Source organism: Rattus norvegicus, chromosome 18, assembly GCF_021556685.1.
Source record: "Rattus norvegicus strain SHRSP/BbbUtx chromosome 18, alternate assembly SHRSP_T2T, whole genome shotgun sequence".
Lineage (NCBI taxonomy): Eukaryota > Metazoa > Chordata > Mammalia > Rodentia > Muridae > Rattus > Rattus norvegicus.
In genome coordinates, this window is record NC_141551.1 from 6,125,872 (window position 1) to 6,149,206 (window position 23,335).

The window sequence follows — 23,335 nt, forward strand, 5'->3', positions numbered from 1 at the left end:
ATGTATGTATGTATGTATGTACACACAAAATCACTGAGTCTGTTTGCTTCATGTTGCTTTTATTATGTATATATTTTAGGGTTAGCCACACTGTACTGGATGACCAACTAGAGGGCTTATCCCTGGTGGGGGAACTAATTCTACCCTCCAGTAGTTGTTAACTGGCTGGGTCTCTTCATAGAGGTGGGGCCCTGGGATATTTTCCCATTCCTGGTGGCATGTTCTCATAGAAAAGGTGGCTTAGGTGTCTCTCATCTCAAAGGACACAAAAATTAAAGTCCTAATTTTAAGAATCTCATTTAACCTCAATTATCTCACCAAATATCTTAGCTTCAAAACTAGTCATATTGAAGGGTTAGGACTTCAACTTATGAATTGAAGGAAACATAACAAATTCTAGTAAGTTAATATAAAGGCTATGGTTTTATTTAAAATCATACTTTTCCAAAGCAGGATTGGGGTGAGGTAGGGTGGCTGTGTGAGGATATTGTAAGAAAACCCTTGTTTGAAAGCAGTTTACAATTCAAGTCTCCAGACCTTTGAGAATTTTTCATTCTTGAAGTCACTTAATTGTTGGTATTTTGTAGTGGTTGACCAAAAAGGCTAATATAGCAAACATATAATGCACATGTTATTTTTAAATGAATTTAAGTATTTCAACATTGTCTCAGTGTTCTTTTCTTTTTTGTTTTTTCTTTTCTTTTTTAGTTTTTCAAGACTGTCCTAGAACTCACTCTGTAGACCAGGCTGGTCTTGAACTCAGAGAGATCTGCCTATTGGGATTAAAAGATGCACTCCACTGAGCACCTCAGTGTTATTTCTAATTATTGGGTTCAGACTTGATTTTATACCATATTATTTACATGTTATGTAAATTAGCTTGCTGCTTTTTTAATGGTAAAAGAGTCAGATGCCCCGGATTCAGAAACAGTATTGAAGTGGAAACTTAAGGGTTCTTTGGAAAGTCAGTTGTGTTGATGGTGTTTTGCTGGGACAAAACACATGAAGGAACAAGTCACTGAAGCAGACACAGGTGAAAGGATGTTCTGCTAAAGCAAGAGTGTGATACAGGATTCTTTGCTAACAACACTCATGTATTGCCTTGCTTTACATTGTGTAATTAAGTTCCATTTGTTGGGACTCCATAGAGAGAAATGCATCAAAAAACTTATGGTGATGTGCCTCAGATTCTTGCCAGTTCAGTGGACTTGGGCCAATTGGCAGAGTGATTAGTGACTAGTCACTAAGTCTAGTCCCCGCCTATTTTGTAACACTACTCCACTCAGAGAATCTCTGTCATGCTCCAGGTGGGAAACGGATCCTTCTAGGCGCTGGATATCTTCATTCATGTCTGCTTTTAAACTGTCATAGTTCTTTCCTGTAATGCCAGTGCAGCTATTCCAGTGCCAACTCTGGCTAGCCCTGCGCCTAGAATCAATGCTAAAGTCAAAGAAATAGGTTCTCTTTTTTGTCTCATTAAGCCCCTCTCAGTTTGTCCTATCAAGCGTTTCCTTTGAATAATAGGTTATACGGGGCATTAATTGAACCAAGATATAGAACCTGCCTGGGGTAGAAGAATTAAAAACCACTCCGTTCATACAGGAGTTAGTCCTATTAAGTAGACCCACCATACCTGTTCTGGGGGGATAATCCATTGGAATGGACTATGGGAACAGTTTAATTACAGAGGTGTTGATATGACAAGGGGACCTTTCCCAGGCAGATGCCCTGTCCTGATATGCTTTGGAGGGTTAAAGCTGGACCTTCCTGAGACCATCTACATGCAGAATGTCTTTCAGAAACTTTGTATTGTGCTATTAACCCAAGACCTTTATAAAAGGTCTAACCAGCAGGAGGTGGTAAGTTCAGGCTTGGAAGCACTTAATATCTGGAAGGTATTTGTCATCCAGAGGGGATCTGCTGATTCTGGTTGTGTAAGAGGGAGCTCTGAAACTAAGGGTCCCTGTGATTGGGTAACTGACGGTAAGGTAGTTGTTGGTCTAGAAGGTGTTGGGACCAGTACTGGTTTAAGGGGTGCTAGAATTTGACTTGAGTCTCCTGCCATTGGTGATGACAGTGGTTAGCCTCATTAGGAGTTTGACTGTAGAGAGAAATCTGGGATTTAACCCCGATGATGCCGTCAGAGACCAGACATTTTCTGGCTTCCCATCCCTTGGCTTGTTTTCTCTTGTCAGTGAACCTGACAAAACTTTGGCCTATCTCCTTGTTGGGCAACCGTGATAAGATCCTCTTTCAACACCCTCCACGCCCTATTTCCAGTGACTGACGTTTCACATCCCCAGGCAGCACAGTAAAACTATTCGGGACCACCACATTTGATAGTTCTTTTTGTCTCAGAAATATGTAAAAAGTCCTCTATCAGCATTCAAGGTATGAATCTTGAGGAGTCTGTTGGGTATTGGACCATGAGTTATCAGCCAGCTGGCATAAATCAAAAATCAAGTCGGGGAACTGGGATATTCCATTTGACCCTTTTACAGGCCAGTTGGGCATGATAGCCAGTCTCAGAATTTTCAGTCACCCACGTTAAATCAAAAGGCCGGTATGGATTAGAGGCTGCAATACATACAGTTAATAGGGACAGTAGATTCAGGACTAAGTCGATTTTAACTTGAGGGGATTGGTGCCCTTTTGAACTTTCCGTTCTGTTGAGGCTGGAGTCAGGTAGTGTTCTTTAGTGGAGAAGGGATCAGCAGGTCTGGTGTGTGTGTGGTGTAGTGAGGTGGTGATTTCGTTCATTTTAATGGCAGTCAGCGAGGTCAAGGGGATGATGTAAGGTCCTTTCCAGCTGGGCTCAAACGTGCCTTGGTGAAATCTCCTCACATAGACTCAGTCTCCTGGTTGAAAGTTATGTGGTTCTGGAACCAAGCCTGCTTCATAAAGGGCATGTAATTAGACCAAACATGTTTATGAACCCATTGGGTAGCTCTGACCCTAAATATTAAATCATCATCCTCCAGGTCTGCAATGGCTGCTGACTGCAGGCTGGGTACAATGGAAGCTGGGATAAGCCCAAGAGGGTTAGTCATCTGGCAAGGAGAATTCCTTACCCGATATAGGGTAAAGGTAAGGAGCCATCCAGTACCCACCAGTCTCTAAGGCTAATTCATTTAAGGTCTATTTTAATGTCCTAGTCATTCTTTCTCCCTGCCCTGAGCTTTGAGATCAGTATGCACAATGCAATTCCCAATCTGCCCCAGTGACCTTTGCTACATCCTGACTTACCTTGGACACAAATGTCAGTCTATTGTCTGACCCTATCATATGAGGAAATCCATACCTGGGCAAGATGTCATCCAGCAATTTCTTGGCCACTACCTTTGCTGGTTTAGTCTTAGTTGGGAATGCCTCTGTCCACCTGGAGAAAGTGTCCACAAGTAGCTGGACCTTCCTGGTTTGACCTCTTTTCAGAGGTCAAAAATCAATTTCCATCTCTTACCTCACAGTCAGGAACCTAGAGGCTTGGGGTTGCTGGGAGAATTGGCCAGCTGGCAAGCTTTAAAGTTTGTAAAGAGTGCTCTGTATAGCCTTGAAAGTCACTTTGGATTGTCTGACCACATTTGCCATTCATCTGACACCCATGTGGGTGACTCTGGATTTTTCTAAGAATGATTTTTGCTAAAGAGGTAGGCATTATTAGCTTACCTTCAGCCAATCATCACCAGCCCTCTAGACATTGACTCATGGGCTGGGTTTTTTTTAGTCCAGCTAATCTCTTCTTCTGTGTAGACCAGTTGCTTTGGCAGGTTAGGATTAGACGGTTTAGGTAAGACAGTGGCCAACACAGACATGACTGTTTCTATAAAGGGACTTCCTTAGCAGCCTTGCCAGCTAGGTTGTTACCTCCAGCCACTGGTGCTATTCCTTTTTAGTGCCCTGGGCAATGAATGATTGCCAATCTTTTTGGCAGCCAGAGAACTTTAAGGAGTTGTAGAATTTCACCTTTATTTGTTCTTCCTTCTGATGTTAGGAGCCCTCATTCCTGGTAAGTAGCTCCATACACATGAGCGGTTGCAAATGCACACCAGCTGTCTGTATAGATGTTAAAGTAACACTCAGTTCCTTTTCCATGATGAGGGCCTGTGTTAACGCTATCAGCTCACCCCATTGAGCTGAGGTATCTGGAGGAAGGGCCTGAGCCCCGATTACCTCCATTTCTGTAGTCATGGCGGCCCCTGCTCTCCTTTGGCTGTCATGGCGGAAGCTGCTTCCACCTGAAAGCCAAATTTGCTCTGCGTCTGGAAGCCGAGAGTCCTTCAAGTAGGATGCTATGTGCCTGAGCCAGAGTCTGGTCACACTGATGGAGCGGACGGGCCAAGTCAGGACTGGGTAGGCGAGTCATTAGGGTTCCGGGAAACAGGTGGCTGGGAAGTAACTTGGCCGGGTTGATTAGTAAAGTCTGATGATGAGTCATGTGGGCAGTACCCGGCCACCTCTCGGGAGACTGCTTGAGTACCACTTCAATTGCATGGGGTAGTCACAGTCAAATTCTACTCCAGAGTTAATTTATCTGCAGCTTTGACCAACAGTGCCATAGCTGCAATAATATGTAGGCAAGGTGGCCATCCTGTTGCCACTGGGTTCAGCTTCTTTGATAAATAAGCCTCCAGCTGTTTCCATGGCCCTAAAGTTTAGGTTAAGACCCCTTAGCTACACCTCCATGCTCGTCAACATACAGATGGAATGATTTAGTGATGTCTGCCAGCCCCAGAGCAGGGGCAGACAACAGGGTCTGCTTTACCTTTTCACAAGCCTTCTGTTGTTCTGGAGTCCAGATAAAGTCCTTACTTTCCTTGGTGGCTTCTTATGGAAGCTTAGTCATCACAGCAAAGTCTGGAATCCATAGCCTACAGAAGCCTGTGGACCCCAAGAACTCTCTCACCTGTCAAGGGGGTTAGGGGATAGGAACACTGAGGACAGTCTCTTTTCTTGCTGCCGAGAGTCATCATTGGCTTTCCTTCAGAATGTAACTGAGGTAACTCACCTCAGTCTTGCAGAGCTGCACCTTTTTAGCTGATGTTTGATACCCTATGCACCCTTAGAGTCTGCAAGAATCTCTGAGGCCCCTTTGCCAACACTCCATGGCCTCTGTCACAATCAGAAGATCATCGACATATTTGAGAAGGGTAATATCTGCGTTGTTAGTTTGGTACTCACTCAGTTCCTATGCAGAGCTTCATCAAAGATGGTGGGTGAGTTCTTGAAGCCTTGGGCAAGGCAAGTTCACGTAAGCTGTCTGTTGATGACTTCCTCTGGATCATTCCATTCAAAGGCAAAGTATTCCCTACTCTTAGCAGGCTAGGGGAAAACTTAAAAATGCATTATTTAGACCAAGGACAGAGTACCACCTCTAGTCAGGTGACATCAAGCTCAGCAAAGTATATGGGTTAGACACCATGGGGTGTATGTCCATTACCCCATGATTAACTTCCTATAGGCTCTGGATGGGATGGTAATCACTACAATTTGGCTTTCTCACTGGTCACAGTGGAGTATTCCAAGCCAACTGGCATGGCTTGAGGATCCTAGGGCCAATATACAAATATAGGGTGTGACCCCCTTCCATGCTTTCGTGGACCCAAGCTGGGCCAGCTCCTGGTTTAGACTCAGCAAACACCGGAGGTCAATGTTTTGCTAGGCCCCTTGTTTCTGCCCATGCTTGGGGAAATTTCCTCATCGAGATGTCCAAGTCTTATGGGGAGTTTGGTGACTCATATAGTCCATACTCCGTCTTAGAGCCCAAGTTAAGGGTTAGAACCTGGATTGGGTTGCCTTTGTGATCCAATAACTGGACTCCTTCAGTTTAAAATGAAACTGAGCTCTCACCTATGCTAACAAATCTTTCCCTAGAAAGGGGTAGGAGCATTCAGGGAAGACTATAAATGAATGGGTTACCCATCCCATTCCCAAATCTACTGATCTTTGGGTAGTCTATGAATGTTGTTTGGTACCTGCGGTCCCTTGGACCCAGGACCTTTTGGAAGACATTGGCCTGTCGGCCTTCAGGTGCACCAAATGTTGAGCCCTAGTATCTACCATGAAGCCCAGGGGCTTCTCCTCTACTCTAAAAGTTACTCTGGGTTCAGGGAGGGGGCTCTGAACCCTGTCTTCCTCAATCTTCTTCCCCCATGACCATAGCCTGTTTCTTCTTTGGACAGTCTCTAGCCCAATGACCTTCTTCCTCGCAGTAAGCACATTGATTCTTACCCGATTGTGATTGGCAGCCTCCTTTAGTCTCTTTTCCTCTAACAATCCATTGGAGCTGACATTTCCTTTCTCCTGGATCCGAGGCATTGTTGACTAGGATGACTCTGGCCAAATCTCTATTCAATGTCTTTCCTGTCTTAATCTGTTTTTCTTTTAAACTTTCTCTGTTATTGTATCTCTGCAACTTCCACTAGATCCCTCAGTAACTTTTCTCCTAAGCTTTCTTGCCTCTGTAATTTCTTCCTGATGTCCAGCACTGACTGGTTGATAAAAGCCAAGGCTACCATGCTAGAATTCTCTGTTTTCTCGGGGTTTGTGTATGTATAGCAATGGAAAGCCTCCAGGACCTGTTCAAGAAATGCTGCTGGACTTTCATCTGCTCCCTGCCTAACATCATAAACCTTGGCCAAATTAGTGGGCCACCTAGCAGCCACTTTGAGCCTGGTGGTAGACCTGGAGCTACCCCTTACCTTCAGCCATGTTGAAATCCTGGTCTGGTCTCCTAAGGGGGAAATCCTTCATCATTGTGGGCTTGGTCCTGGGTTGGGGTGCCATTATTTCCTAGAACATTTTTTCTGAGCCGCTAGGAAAATGTGCTCCCTTTCTTCAGTAGTAAAAAGAACCTGAAAAAGCTGCTGATAATCATCCCAGGTCGGCTGATGAGTAAAAAGAACTTTAAGAAGTCAATAAGGTCCTTAGGGTTCTCAGAAAATTGGACGTTTTGCATCCACAGCATCAAAGGGTCAGTAATAGTGAGGTTGATTCCCAGGTTGGTCTGCTGGCCCCGTTGCCTATAGGGGCAGAGCAGTGGAATCTGCTTCTGGCCCTCTAATATCAGGGGACACACTGTGCCTACTTCTTGTGCCCCATGCAGATCTCCCTTCTGAGCCCAAAGCTGATGCCACCAGGGCATGTGGCAGTGCTGGAGCCAGCTCCAATTGCTCCCTGTCACCCTGTGGCACAGGTAAAGGGGATCCATAAAGGGGGATGAGATCTTCTGGGGTACTATCTTGAAAAACAGGGAACTAGAGAGGTACTTGTTGGTCACCAGGGTTGGAACTATTTCTGTTGACAAGTTTTAGCAAGGGGAAAGAGGAAAGGCTCACTCCAAGGTGGAGGGTTAGTAACTCAGTCCTTCCAGACTATTATATAGGGGCATGATCAGGGTGTCCTTGAGCCTTTTGAAACACTTTATTTTCTAGTGCTGATCAGTGGGGAGATGGATGGTCTCCTCGGTGGCCATCCACCATCTAGAGCTGGCCGTTCCGAGCTGCAGTAAGTGACCATCTTCCCTTTCTTCACATATAAAAAGTGGTTATGAGCCCTAGCCTTAAATTCCTTAAAATGAATTAAAATAAGATTGAGGGGGTCAGAGGTGGTCTGTCCCATTGTATCTGTCACAGTCCAATGCAGAAAAAGACCAAACAACACAAGAATCAGGACAGACAGACATAGAATAACCGCTTGGCAACTGAAAACAAAAATGAACCATCTAATAACTCAGACTCACAGTCTCCTACTTCAGAAACTGAAAGCAACACAGGAAGGAAAGTAACTGATGGTGGAACATTCTGGTCTTTCACCAAAAATTCCTCTAACTGATAGGGTGGGGGTGTTAGCACCTCATCCACCCTGGGGGGTGAATGTCTCCTTGACCCCCGCTGCTGTGACCTACCAGCACTTCTGCTCTAAGTCACTCCCGGACACATACACCAACACCTCCAGGTGCTTTTGTTTTTCAAAACAAAAACAAACGAATAAACAAACCCACAAAAGAAGAGACACAGGCAATACACAAAGATTCTAGACACTTAAGAGCCGATGCCAGATCCTCTGGGTCAGGATTTGGGGAGGGAGTCCTGGGCTCTGGGGATTTCCTGGCCAACTCACCAAATGATGTGCCCAAACTGTGAGATCCCCAGAGACCATCAGGAACCACAACCCGAGAGAGTCTTTCTTCAAGCTTGCGAGCCTGGGCCACAAACCTTCCTGATGATGGAACAGGATAGGAGAGCTGCCCTGAGGTTTAGGGGAAAGGGGCTTATAAAGGAAAAATCTGCAAGCTGGAGTTTCCAAGTCTTGGCATTATGTGAGGGGTAAAGGAATGTTGGCTTTTAAGCTGATTGCTCACAACATCCGGTCAAACCACAAGGAGGGACCGAACATCAGAAAGGAGCATCCTGACTGGGGAATGACTAGTGTTTTCTTAGTTCACTCTGCTTTCTTCAGCGGCTTTGTCTATTTTGAACTGTCAGAGACATTTCATGTTTTTCTCAGAACTCAAGGGTGGGGTCGATGCCTCTCTAAGGGCGAGTTAACTTAAACTGGAGTCTGAAAAACAATGAGTCTGAAAAACAAAATGAAGTTTATTCTGCTCCTCTAGTCCCTTCATCTACTTAGCTGTCCACCTGTCCCTGCCATCTTGGCTCAGCCACACTGTGTCTTCAGTTCTTCTATGCCAGCACATGCTTCCTCACAGCTTTTCTCTTTTGCTTTTCTCTGCTTTGAGCTTTCTTCTCAAAGATGTCTGCATGGTTTTGAAGATACCTCTCCTAACCATTCTTCCTGGCACTGCAATCTATTCCGCATCCCCTTCTCTTCGTGGTTTATTTTGTATTTTCCACCAGCATATAGTTTTACGTAATATTTCCTTGTGCATTGTCTGCTTCCCCAAGTCACAATGGACTTTAAACTATCCAAAGGCTGGGATTGTCGTCTGTGTCTTACACTATTGGAATCCTAGCGCCAACCCGGAATCTTACGTTCTAGAGAGGCAATGATTATAGTTAATGAATAAAGAAGGAAGGCATATAACATGGCCTACTTGTATCTCAGCTGGAAGTAATCTCTTGAACTTTTGAAACCTTATCAATTCTTATTTTTGAACGTAATTTTCTAATTATTTCTTCTATTACATAAAAATGTACTAGAGAAAGTTTGTGTCCTGAACATTCAAGATTTGTCTTATGGTAAATAGTTATAATATATTTTATGATGAGGAAATATGGCCTTCAGATTATTAAATTCTGAATTTCTTTCACCATAATCCTGATTGATTTTTAACAAAATATTTTGTGATATATATATATATATACACATATATATATGTGGTTACAACAGTTCTGAAGTATAGGTACCTAAAATGTATGTAATAAGTGGTATATATGCTTATAAAAATCTGTTCTTTCATTTATGTTATTGCTTATAAAAATTTTACTACACAGTTGCCATTACCATTCAAACTTTATATTCAAAGATTTCTTGCTTCTTATTTATTTCTTTAAACTTTCATTTAAAAGCATTAAAATGAGCTGATAGTGGACACTGATAAACCCTGATAAGAGGGCATAGTAAGCATGAGTATGAGTGAGGTGTGTGTTTAATGAAAGATTATCCTATACCCGTTTGTCAGGAACTCACTTTTATAGACTAAGGCCTCATCACTAATAGTAATGATGCTTTGGGGACAGGTTTTGCTGTTTTCAACATTAAGCATACTACTTAAAATTGAGAAGTAAGATACTATGTTATACCTTTAAGATTATAATTTCTCCAAAATTTTTTCTTTTTATGTTAAAGAATCTAATGAGCTCTACATATCTGTGGGAAGCATTTTCCTAAAGAAATTTAGTATTTCATTATTGTAACACTTCCAGGTCTACTAAAAAGCACTGCAGATATTTAATTGTGGTTAACTAGTTCATTAGTCCCTTCAAATTATTTCAATTTAGAACCACTTTATCTTACATCTTCCCTCTCTAAATTCTGACAGTCTATGGAATCTACTTTAAAAGCTGACACCTTAAAGGCAAAACCTTGGGCCTGAAAAGATTTCTTAAATTTAAAAAATTTAATATGTATCTTTCTATGTGTATGAATGCATCATCTGCATGTATTTATGTGCATGCCTAATTTCCATGGTAGCCAGGAGGAGTCATGAATGGTTGTGGGCCGCCGCATAGGTTCTATGAAGTGAACCTGGATTCTCTGCAAGACCAGTAAGAACTCTTAACTACTGAGGCACCTCTTCACATATGCATGTGTGATCCTACGCAGGCCACAGTGTTCATGGAAGGTCAGAGGAGGTTGTTTTCTTCCAACTCTATGTGGGTTTTGGAGGTAAAACACCTCATAGATCCTTGCTTAGTCACCTGGGCAGACTCTGAGGAAGATCTTCAGGGTCCTCACTCATTGTTAAAAACACTTGGCTTATCCTGTTTTCTGTTGTATGTATTTTAAAAGAGACATTATTACTAATTTTATATATTATGAAGTTTCATATTCCTACATTTCTAGACTTTCATAAGCATTTACAATGAAATGTGGTCATATCTAGACCTTCATTTCCCCCTCTGCCTTCCCCTATGTCTCAACTTGCCATCCTGTAGACTGTGTGTGTGTGTGTATGTTTGGTCTTTCTTGGGATCATATTGTCTCAAGAAAAGTATTCAGGGGACTTTGATTTTCTTGGTTTAACTCATGGAGCCACTGACAGAGAATAACGGGCATTACAGGGCAGGAAGAAAATGTAAAGTCTCGACTTTGATTGTCCATTGCAAACTAATTCTATGAAAAATTAACAGAGACTTGTGTGATTATGTAGACAGTGCAGTCTGAAGGGGCAAGAGATTGACCCCATGGAAGTCCCCTGTTGTTGCCCCCCTGTGGCAGTTCCTCAATGTTCTTTCAAGTTGGGATGAAGGGACTAGATATTAATGGCTCTTTTCTTAGTTCTGTCCATGGAATTGGGAACAATGGAAATAATCCATGGACACTGATTTGAAGAATGCCACTCCACAGACCCATAGGGTGCTGTTGAGGGAGGTGGTGTGGCTTGATGGAGGAAATATGGCACTGGGGATGGTCTGAGAAATCAGGGCCTGTCCCACTTCTAATTTGTTCTCTCTGTGTTGTGACTGTGACCGAAGGTGTGATCTCTAAGCTTCCAGTTCCATCTCCCTGATGGCATACCTTGGCCACCATTAACTATTCTTCCTCATGGAACTGAACTAGAAGTCCAAATCAACTTTTCTTTTGTAAGCTGCGTGGCCCTAGTATTTTATCACGGCAACAGGAAAGTGAGTAGTACAGACAGTTAAGTCCAGGAGGCTTTCGTTGTGAAGGTCTAGTTTGGAGACGTATAGAACATTTTGGAATTCCCCAATAGAAAAGTGGATGAGTGCTGTAAGCTGTCGTAATGAGATCCTGGACTGTAGTGCCCACAGGGAGATCCTGGACTGTCGTGCTCACAGGGAGATCCTGGACTGTAGTGCTCACAGGAGGATCCTGGACTGTAGTGCCCACAGGGAGATCCTGGACTGTAGTGCCCACAGGAGGATCCTGGACTGTCGTGCTCACAGGGAGATCCTGGACTGTCATGCCCACAGGAGGATCCTGGACTGTCGTGCCCACAGGAGGATCCTGGACTGTCGTGCCGACAGGGATTGCAACAGAGCTGTCTTGTGCTGTTTTGGCAACGAAGCTGGCTGACTTCTTCTCTTCTCTTAAGAACTTATCTGAACCTAAATTAGAAGGCAGCAGACTAATTCTTTGGTGGAGAAAATCTGAAGACTGCATAATGTTTAGTCTGTGGAATGGTTGTTGTTGATAATGCTACAATGAAAAAGCGAAAATGGGACAGAAAGAAATATAAAATATACAATTTGGAGAGTAGAAGTACATTAAGAAGCTTAGTGTTGCAGCCAAAGTGTATGTGGGGGGAGGGGATCTGTAATTGTTAAAGGAGATTAGTGCACTTAAGAGGCCTGCTTTGTTCTGATCAAAGGGGATGGTGCTCTCAGAGCAAACCGTGATCTGGCTAAGCTTCTAACGTGGGAAAGAGAGGAGCAAACAGAAGCTGCTGAACATGGATTCAAGGCAGGTAAAGGTCTCAAGCTGGCAGCAGAACTTGATGGTGTGAGGCATGGAGGATGCCACACAAGGGGGTTGTGGCTCTTTCATGATTTTCGAGAGTCACTATGGCCACTTAAGATGACAAGGGGAGTCTGAGAGATGAAATAGCTGTGAAAGGCCATTAAATGAAGCAGCAAAAGTGAAGTGTGTGTTTCAATGGAGACTGTTGTGGTGCAGAAAACCAAGGCTAACATTGAGATGTTGCAAGGTAAAACTTGTATTTTTATGACCGGGCCAAACTTAGTTTCCTCAATAGCAGGAGAATGAAGCAGACCAGACTTACTATAAAACCTTTGTTATAGCAAGGGAGCGAGTAATTACAAGGAGGAATTTTGCACTTGTTTTTAATGATCATGGGAAAGGTCCTTGTTACAGGTCTGTGGTCAAACAGGTCCTGTAACATACCGTTAAAATTATGACAGGTAAATCGCAAGATTATAAAGGGAAAACTTGACAGAAAACCAAGCTCAGGACATGATTAGAGAGGAAAAAAAAAAAAAACACCATAAGAAACAAAACAGAAATAAATCAAATTCTAGCATTATATTTAACTAGGACAACAAAAAATGGAGCCAGTTGTTCCTTAATAGAGATCTCAAGGTGTCGGAGATGGCAGAGATAGGACGCACCTGCCAAGGAGAGACGCATACAAGGAGTAGAACTAGCCTAAGAGAGAGAGGATGATGCGAAGAGACTAGGAAGTGGGTGGCACGTGTAAAATTAAAAACACCTGGCTCCTCCTTTGCGCGTGTGCGTAGGGGGAGTTGGGGGGTGCTCAAGGCTTATCTCCGCGGTCATGCTCCCACCAGCCCGCGCTCCCAACTTAGCTCTGCCAACCTTCCCTGGCACCTTTCTCTGGAGCTCAGCCCATGCTCAGACCTCTCCTGGTTCCCTTTGCTCTATCTGCCTCAGCCCAGGATCGAATGCAACCATCCCCAACCATCCCCCAACACAGGAACTGGAAGCTGCAGTCCACACTCCACTCCCACCCCCCAACTCCCACCCCCGCTAGCTTCTCCAAACCTCCATCAACTGCCCGGCTGTTCTCTTTCTCCTCCTGCCCACCTTAGCTCTGTGGAAGAAAAACACCAGGCCGCTTTATTATTTTAAAACTCGTCAGATAGCACAAATGCTGGGCAAAGAATTTCCTGCCCTAACCTTAACAGCTAGCCTATTTCAGCCATCTGCTGGTGTGGAGGCTGCTATTTCCAGCCACCCAAGATCTTACAGGGTTGTCAAGTGCCTCCTTCCCAAAGCCTACAGAAAGACCTCCTCTTTTCCTGGGTTCCTTCTCTTCCTCCTGGACCCAGAAGTCCCACCTTTTCCCTTTCACTCAGTAATCGGCTTCTGACTTCTTTATTGACACAATCAAGAACCAATTAGAGAATCAGCACCTCCCTCTACAAGTGGAGAGGGGAGGGAGAAGTTCCCGGCTGCAAATGTGGAGGGCTTAAACCACAAATTCCTTTGAAACTAAAGCCCCAGACCTCATAAATGGAGCTACAGGATTTATTGTTTTGCCTTGGTGGGTTCCCATCCTCTTTTGATCCAGTATTTCCCCGCTATATCCTTTTGGAATAGAAATGTATATTCTGTTGTATTGCATGTTGGAAGTATGTCATTTGGTTTTTTTTAATGGGGGTTCTTAATTTCAAATTAAGAGTTTGACTCAAAAAGAGGCTTGAGGGTTTTAAACACTATTGGAACTGTTAAAGATTGTGGGGGTTCTCGAGGTTGAACTTCATAAGTGTATTTTGCATTATGATATGGCCATGGGCCCATGGCAGGGAGAAAGAATGTGTTGGTTTGAATACTTAACCCCCAGTGTGCACGAACACACACACACACACACACACACACACACAGAGAGAGAGAGAGAGAGAGAGAGAGAGAGAGAGAGAGAGAGAGAGAGCGAGCACGCTTTGCCTTGGCTCTTGATTCTCAGTTGGTGCCACTGTTAGGGCATTTGAATCCACTAAGAAAGACCAAAGACATAGACTCAATTCAAATTTAGATTAAATAAATTTATTTTTACTAGCAGAAGGATGACAGCCTTAGAGTCAGATTTCCCGAATGCTGGATGGGCTAAAAGAAGGGCTTATCAAGGTGCATATCAGAGGTGGACATAAGGGTATCTGTGGAGTCCACAGCTGGACAAGAGAACCGTCTGACTTCCCGCAGATGTTTCTCCTGAAGTGTGTCACTGGAGGTGGGTTTTGAGACTTTGTAGCCTCCTAGTGTAGCAGGCCCAGTCTGCACTGTGGTTCTGGTTGACATGTGAGGTCGTAGCTTTCTGTTTCCGCTTCTGTTTCTGTTTCCTGTTGCTTGTTGCTTCTCTTCATGTCAGACTCTGAGTCTCTGAGACCGTAAGCCCGGATTGACTGTTTTATTACTTGCTTTTCGTCCTGGTGTATAATCACAGCAACTAAAAGTAGCTAATACAAAGGCATTCTTGTGATAGTTTGGCAAGGAATCTGATTGCTTTCTGCCTGTGTCCTAAGAGCTTGCTTGAGGCTAAATTAAAACATACTGGACTAATGTCTTTGGTGGAAGAAAATTGAGTATGTGGAGGATTGAATCTGTGGAATGACTACTACTGATTTCCCTTGTGCAGGGACTATAGTGAAAACAAGTAGCAGAAAGAAATTCAAAATACAGCGTTTGGATAAAAAAGAGCACTAGGAAGCTTAATGTTGCTTAATGTGCAGAGACAGAGGTTATCATAATGGAAACTGGAACACTTGGGGAGAGGCCTGCCCTACACTGAAGTGAAGTGAAGGGTGCTCTCAACTAAACCTCCAAGTTGTGGGAGGGAAAGGCCGCAGGAAACAAAAGCTGCTGCATTTCTCATGGGGGCGGGGGGAGTGAGTGTCAAGCCCAGGTTGGCAGCCACACTTGGCAGTGTGGTTCACGCTTTTGATGCATGAAAAAAATGCAAGCATACGTAGTGTTATGGAGTCTTCTCTCAGTGTCAGAACAGTGTATGGCAGGGTGAGTCCCTGTGAGATGAGCTTGTGAGGCTTTCAACACCCAGGGAAATTTCTTAATAAACTGCTATGTACTTCTTCGAAGCAACCAGTTAACAAAAAGTTATGAGAAGCAAATTAGTCTCAATAACCATGCTAGGCAGAAGGGTTTACTTTTGGTGTTAAGAGTGCATACTGCCCTTGCAAAGGATCTGAGTTCAGTTCCCTGCACTCATATCAGGTGGTGGGTCTTTTGGCTTCTCTGGACACATATTCATATACACACATACTCAAAAGTAATATCTTTTGCCAATGTTCCCACCACAGATGTGTCTTTGTGCAGTGGGTGGTAATTGATGTGGTCCTCACTGCTGATTGCAGTGCTAAGCATAAGTGTCCATGGAGTGCTCAGCTACAAACGAGACATCTGTCACTTCACCCTGAGGCTCAGAGAGCCATCTCAGAGGAGAGGGCAAAAGAGCGTAAGACACAGAGGTCAGGAGGACTGCGGCTGTCCTCTTAACAGGACAGACGGCTGCATTTGTCAACTTACAGCAGCCTTGGCTGCCTGCAAAAGACCAGGTCCACATTCTCCATGGGTGCTAGGGGTGAGAGCCCATGATCCTCCACCCTGGAGACTGACTGACTGAGAGCTGTGGCCAGCGGATGGAGAGTCCGTTTCTGTTAAGGGTGTGGTTCTGGTCGGTAACTGGTGTGCTCTGGTGACTGGTCCAGAATTGTGTTTGTGCAGCACAAATTGGACTCAGTGGGTTGTTTAAAAAGAGGACATAAACTTGGGAATTTTAGGGAGGTTAAGGTAAATCTGGAAGGAATTATGGAAGACTCGGGGGCGATATTATGGATCAATCACATAACAAATGACTCTCTAAAATCCTTGTCAAATTTTTCACTTTATGATTCTATTATTATTCAACACTGGAGTAAGCTCCCAAAGCCTGATCATATGTGGTAACAATAAACCGACTGGTATCAATAATTTTGTTTTAACTTTTCTAGGCAAATGCAATAGGCCGGAGTGCTAAAACTGTTCGGGAATTTCTAGAAAAAAATTACACAGAAGATGCAATTTCAAATGACAACGAAGCTATCAAACTAGCAATAAAAGCTTTGCTTGAAGTGAGTGGCCTCATACGCTATGCTCTGAGGATTTGTTTTGGGTTTCCTTACTCTGCTTTGTTCACTAAACACACAATTTTCAGAAGTAGCTTGTTTTTTAATAGCATTGAAGGCTCAAACCCTGTGACACACCCATGCATGTGCACTCACACACACACACACAAACACACACACACAAACACACACACAAACACACACACAAACACACACACAGCACACACACACATGCACACACACATACATGCACACACACACACACACACACACACACACACACACACACACACCACACACTGTACCAAAACCAGCTGAAGAAGTCCCTCTGTGTCCTTGCTCCACACCAGGTTGTGCAGTCTGGCGGAAAGAACATTGAACTGGCTATCATAAGAAGAGACCAACCTTTGAAGGTGAGTTTTGACCAAAGTAGAGATACTAGTATAGCTCGATAGACGTTAAAATGCTGTTGGTGCCTGTGAACTGCTATTGCAAGCATGCTACATCCATTGACACCACAGCGATCTCTGTTTGGGCCGAGAATTGCTAGTCTGCTAGCTTATTGCAAGCAGGGGTTACTCCTGGTTTTCTAAAGACTTAGAGGTGATAAGAGCTTGATACAGATGGCCCATTTAATGTTCATGACTGTCTAATAGTCTGCCCACCCAGAGAGCAGGAACGTCTGTTACCTCCACTACATGAGAGAGCCTTCATACTTTCTAATCGCTGCAGTTTTCCCTGTTTCTGAGGATCTAACCCAAGGCTTTGTGTGTCATATGTACTACCTGCTGAGCTGCATGCTCCAGTCCTGTGTGCATCACATGTACTACCTGCTGAGCTACATGCTTCAGTCCTGTGTGCATCACATGTACTACCTGCTGAGCTACATGCTTCAGTCCTGTGTGCCCCACATGTACTACCTGCTGAGCTACATGCTTCAGTCCTGTGTGCACCACATGTACTACCTGCTGAGCTGCATGCTTCAGTCCTGTGTGCCCCATATGTACTACCTGCTGAGCTACATGCTTCAGTCCTGTGTGCACCACATGTACTACCTGCTGAGCTGCATGCTTCAGTCCTGTGTGCACCATATGTACTACCTGCTGAGCTACATGCTTCAGTCCTGTGTGCACCACATGTACTACCTGCTGAGCCTCTTTCACATTTTAATTTCAATCCCTAGTATCATGTTTCTTGGTCACACTCCTAGCACTGCCTGTGTGCCTTTCTTCAGTCATTACGAGTTGAGCTCAGAGCAGCCTGTCAGTTACTATGCTGGTGCTCTCAGTGTCTTAAGAGCCTTTCTTATGTGGTTTCTTGTCTCTGAGGTAGAATTGTTAGCAGCCTAATCTGCCAGTGGTTCTCTATATAGAATGCATAAAACCTCTCAAAACATGGGAAACTGTACTAAAATATACTTAGAAGATTGATTTTATATATGTTTTCCTTTATGTTTAAGGAAAAATTCATGCCAAATTCAGTACTGTGCAAAACAATGTGGGTGTGGGGTCATTTTACCACTTTTCCAAAAGGTGGGACAAGAGGCTAGGGCAGCAGCAAGATGTCAATAAATCAGAGGAATGGGGACAGGCACTTGCAGTAGGGCCCCTGCACAGCCCTACAGAAGCGTAAACACAGGCTGTGGGGAGTAGAGGGCTCCATTTTCACTTCTGATAAGACTTTAGGGACAGATACGCCGACACTGAGCAGCTCTGAAGCCACCAAAGCAGGACTCTTCCTTTAGCTGAGTCATGGGCACACCTGCTCGGGTAAACATACGTGACCATGTTATGCACGTATTGTTGACAACGGGTAGAAGGATGCATTGCCTGGAAGCAAAGTTAGAATGCTGTTGTATGTAGTGCTGCAGCATAGGGAATCGAGCATGGCAGACCTTCTTTACCATGCTGAGGTATACTGACCTGAGTCTGCACTCTAGCAAATCAATTCGTTTCCAGGATGACCTTGAGCAAATTGCCCCCATCATTAGTTTTCAGCTCTCTTCTATACAGAGTGAGGCTAATAATTATTCCATCCAAGAATTGCTGTACAACCTATCATGATGATTTATGCCTGTTATACTAGCACTAGGGAAAGCAAAGCAGTATGTCACAAGTTCTAAGCCACGTCTATGTTGCAGGACCTACCTCAAGTAAGTATGGGACAGGCATAGTTTTAATCCCAGCGTCCAGAAGGCAGAGGCAGGCAGAGCTCTGTGAGTTTAAGGCCAGCCTGGTTTACATAGTGAGTTCCAGGGCAGTTAAAGCCCCAACTCAAAAAGGAAAACAACACAACCCCACCCACCCAGTCACCACCAACGCTATGAGTAACTAGTTCATAAAATGATAGTGAGCTATGCAGTAGACCTTACTGAATTATATTCATTTCAATCAGTACTATTACACAGAAAGGAAATATAAAATATGTGTGTTCTTATATACAGAGGTAGAAAATACAAGGATTTGGTTCTTGGCCTGTTTAACTAGGCTCTATAATATCTAGATAAAGTGGCAAGACCTAAGCGAAAATGTAAATAAAATGGCCTGCTAACAGGGGAACAAAGGGGTAACTGTTAACTGAAGGGAAAATGTATTTGCCTAAAAGGGGGGAAAGCACAGAATATTTCTTATGAGCAATGTCAACAGTTTTTTAAAGGTGGGATTCAGAAAGAAACCTTGGTGCCCACATAAAGGTTAAAGGTGATAAACCTTTATGGTTTATGGTGAGACCTAGAAGTCTCAGCCATGCTGGGAGAAGGTGGAAGTGCCACAGGGAGGTGAGGCAAGAAGCCGCAGGCAGGCGGCTCGACAGCTCTGGGAGAAGCCTGTCTTAGCCTCTCCTCAGGTCCCACAGTTCTGGGAGAGGTGTGTCTTAGCCTCTCCTCCCGTCCCGCAGGCACAGCTGGTTATCCCCTTGGCTGCATTATGAAGGACCAGCTATGTCATGCTCAGATCTCCTTGTCTGGTTCATTCTGTGCTCCTGGAACATGCGGTTTACCCCTTAAATGGAAACTGTCATTGCTGTAAGCTTGTTTTTGTTGGGGAGGCCTTCGCAGAATTATTGTAGAGTGGTTGACTTAAAATACAAATATTTCTCCCAGCCCTGAAATTCCGGATCAAATAGTCAGCCTCTAGTAAGGCTATTCTCATACTCTCCTCACAGGTGTGTGTACACACATGCTCTCACACTGTCTGTCTGTCTGCTCCCCGCTCCCCAGTCTGGGCTAGAACTCCTCCCTCACCTTCTAACACATACCCTATAATAGGAAGTAGAGACAGGGCAAGATGTGGCACCAAGCTATAAAACTTAAGGCCCCACCTTTCAAAGCTTCCATTGCTTTCTACAAGAGCAAAACCAGGCTGGCACCAAATGCCCAAAATACCTGAGTCTGTGGAGACATTTCATGCTCGCTGTAGCAATGGCTGAATTATGTAAGAGAATCCCACAGTAGAATGAAGGAGAGGAAGTTCTCAGAAATAAGCGTGGCGTTTACATGTCACGGAATGACAGTGCATGTATGACAATGCATGTACAGGATGTGTGAAGAAGGATCATGCCCCCGCCCTGTGATGATGCCGGATGTCTCAGGCCGGGATTTAACATCCTGGTACAAGTGCATCACTTTGTAATTACTGAGGTACTTTGTGCCATCCTGAGGTTAGAAGACACAAAGTTACAGATACAAAAATATTCAAGTATTGGTATTTTTTGATGTTTTCTTTTCCCAGATGTTTAGTGCCAAAGAAATTGAATTGGAGGTAACTGAAATAGAAAGGGAAAAGGACGAAGCAGAAAAGAAAAAGTCAAAGAAGTCAACCTGATGTCCAGGATCACTGGAAGTTCACGCTCTCTTCTGATTAGAGTTTCTTCCTGAGCTTTTAGAAGAAATCGGTGAGTTGGAACCAACCACCGAGTTTTTCTACGTTCATCGTCAAGAATGTCAGTTGTTTTCAAGCATAGGTTAATGGAAAGATTTTCTTTAAAGTTCCTCAATTCCACATAAGTCTGATACTATATTGTGAAACTTGCATAGTATTGTTGTTTTTCTTCATAGAAACCTTTTTCTAGGGAAAAAGATGATTTTTAAAGTTAGTGATTTTTTTGAAGTTTGCCTCTTCTCTGTTAGTTAAGGAGCTAGTCCTCTCAAAATAAACTGAACCCTGACTTGCATTTCTTTTCTTTTTTTTTTTTTTTTTTTTTTTGGAGCTGGGGACCGAACCCAGGGCCTTGCGCTTGCTAGGCAAGCGCTCTACCACTGAGCTAAATCCCCAACCCCACCTGACTTGCATTTCTTGATGAATGGTAAGAAGATCAGTGTGTTCGTGAGGTGTCAACAATTTGATAAAATCTACATGTGCTGACTCTAGAGGCTGAGGCAGAAGAATTGTAAGTTAGGCAGTGTGATCAATGCTAAAATTGTAGGGACAAGAATAAGCTCAGCTTATTGGTTTTTCTTTTGTAAGATAGGATCTCACGAAGCCAATACTGGCTTCAAACACCCTTTGTAGCCAGAGGATGACCTTGAACTCCTGATCCTTTTATTTCCACATCTCAATGGATCACGTGTGTCTCCCATACCCAGCTAGACTTTGTTTTGTCCTTATTACTATACAGTAGGAAGATGGACATTAGGTCACAATAATTTTCATTAGGGATTAATGTTGTGAAATTAATGGTTGTGTCTGCCTTCTCTTCTAATTGAGAGGCTCTAATAGAGCTTTAAGACTGGGCTCCAGATCATACTTATCCTTGTTCTGACAGCTTGCCTGTGGTGTGACTTAATAAATGCTTGTAAAGTTAACTTACAGAGTGACTCCTTCAAAGAGCCGGACATTGGAAGAAAAGGGTAGAGTAATTACCCTATCTACTTGTGAAAAGCTCATCTCTTTGGCACACGATGGAAGATCCCACAGTTAGTGAAAAAATATACATATATACCATATATGTATATTTGCACATACACATACAACATGGATTCCTAAGTCAAAACAGGCAAACTTCCAGGAGTGGGAGACAGCATTATCATACAAAAATATGTGGCTTTAGGAAAGCTGAAGGTACAGTGACTTGAAGTCACCTTCATATATTGCTCATCTCGTTGGATACATGCTGAGCAAACATGGAACTGGACAAGATCTGATCCTTGTCCAAAAGCGATCAAAATGTCATGGTTGCACCCAATCTTAGAAATTCATGAGTGTCAAGGGTCTATTTCCTTTGCAATCTGTGAATTTAACAAAGGGTATGTTGCTAATGGTTTTGGAATTAAAAAAAAAAACTTCTATAATAAATCTAGCATACAATACCAGATTTTTTAAAAAGGAAATGAAACATTTATGTCCTTACAAACAAGAAGGGGATAAAACAGGAAAAGTGAGCAACTGGCATCTATTCATAAAGTAGCAGTCCTTGGGGTGGGGGTGAGGGGCTGTACTCCAGCTCCGTGTATCACGGAAGACTCTAAGAAACGGGACTGAAGAGAAAACAGATTGTGTTTGAATACTTGGTCCCCAGCTGGCGGCGCTGTTCTAGAAGGTTATGGAACTGTAGGACCCTGCCTTGCTGGAATCAGGTCACTAGAACCCCTGTTTTGCCCTCATTCCTCCCTTTTGGAACAGAAATGTGTAGTCTGTGCCACTGTTTGTTGGAACCATGTAACTTGGTTTTGTTGTACAGGTGTCAGTTAAGAGACATCAGTCTTATAAGAGAATCTGCACTTAAACCTTTGGACAGTGTACAGGGTTTCTACTGCTACAGTAAAACACTGTGACCAAAAAGCAAGTTGGGGAGGAAAGGGTTTATTTGGCTTACACTTTCATATCACCAGTTTTCTAAATTGAGCTTCTCTCCTCTCAGATGACTTTAGCTTATGTCAAGTTGACATAAATCTATCCAGCAGAAACTGTAAAGATTCTAGAGACATTGGAACTTGGAGTTGAATGCAGATATGAGCTGCAAACCTATGGGGACAGGGCTAACTTATAAAGCTGACAGGACCTAGACTCATCAAAGAGACAGTTGTGTGGGCATTCCTGTAAAGGATTATCCAAATCCAGTTAAGTTGGGAGAACCACACAAAATGTACATTGCACCATTCTATGGGCTAGGAACCCAAGCTAAATAGAAAAGAAAACATGAGCTGAGCACAAACATATCTGCATCCTGATTGTGCACAGTAAGAACAATGTGGCAGTCACCTCAATCTTCTGCCGTCATAACCTACCCACCACGGTGTATTATACACTTGAACTGTGAGCCTTAACAAACCTCTGTGAGTAGCTTTTATTACAGCAAGGAGACAAATCCTATAAATTAACACCGATAGTGCCGTATTCACTACTGTTTCTACCTTGCTTTTCTAACAGTATGTAAGGCAGAGATTAAAGTTCTGCACTGGCATCATTCTTTCCAGTGTATTGACCAGTTTTCTTTACATAGACATTCGGTTTTCATATTTTAACATTTGCTATTGCAAATATTGCAATTAAAGATGTGTTTCACATATGTAGAAGAATTCTTTTTTAAAAGAATCCATCAGTATAGTTAGAATTGCAATTGCACAGATCTGTGCTTCTAGAAACAGAATCCCTCTCACTCTTCACATTGCGGCTGTGGTTCTGTCTGTGGCCACTCAGCCAGACTGGAGATGTGGCTCCCGTTTCCCTTCCCTATATGATTCCGCAGTAGGGATGCCTACAAGAGGTTTCTGTGCAAGACTGGAAAGGCAAGGGCGGCAGCTCCCGAACATTGAGCTCACGCCTTTAGCTGGTGTGAAAGAGTCATGGCTACTCAACTTCTCCAAATCTTTCTATTCTTTCCCTTCAGATTTATGGCAACTGGACCATCATGTATAGTTCTCCAGGTCTAGCAGCATCAATTTCTTGAGGGTCATGGGTGTCAAGGTGGCGGCTAGCGGGAGAGATCCATGTTCTTGTGGGCTCTTGACTCCCATGCATCTAGTTTACTCATTGTAAGTGGACTACATCCTGCCAACAGATCCTACATGAGACAGAGGGCCATGGCCTCTCCCAGCTATCAGGACTGTGCGGTCTACTCCCCGCAGGTCCTGCTTCTCCGTGTCCACTGGCTTGGCTTCA

The 23,335-nt window shown here is 43.6% G+C and overlaps 1 protein-coding gene across 1 annotated transcript in view; it reads left to right on the plus strand.

Moving 5' to 3' along the window:
* The window catches only part of Psma8 (proteasome 20S subunit alpha 8), a 64,450-nt gene extending 43,409 nt beyond the window's left edge, over nt 1–21,041 (plus strand). Inside the window, 3 exon segments of the mRNA NM_001108884.3 lie at nt 16,125–16,244; nt 16,589–16,651; nt 19,967–21,041. Coding sequence (NP_001102354.1) covers nt 16,125–16,244; nt 16,589–16,651; nt 19,967–20,059 — 276 coding nt within the window. The 3' untranslated portion in view covers nt 20,060–21,041.
* Nucleotides 21,042–23,335: the final 2,294 nt, after the last annotated feature.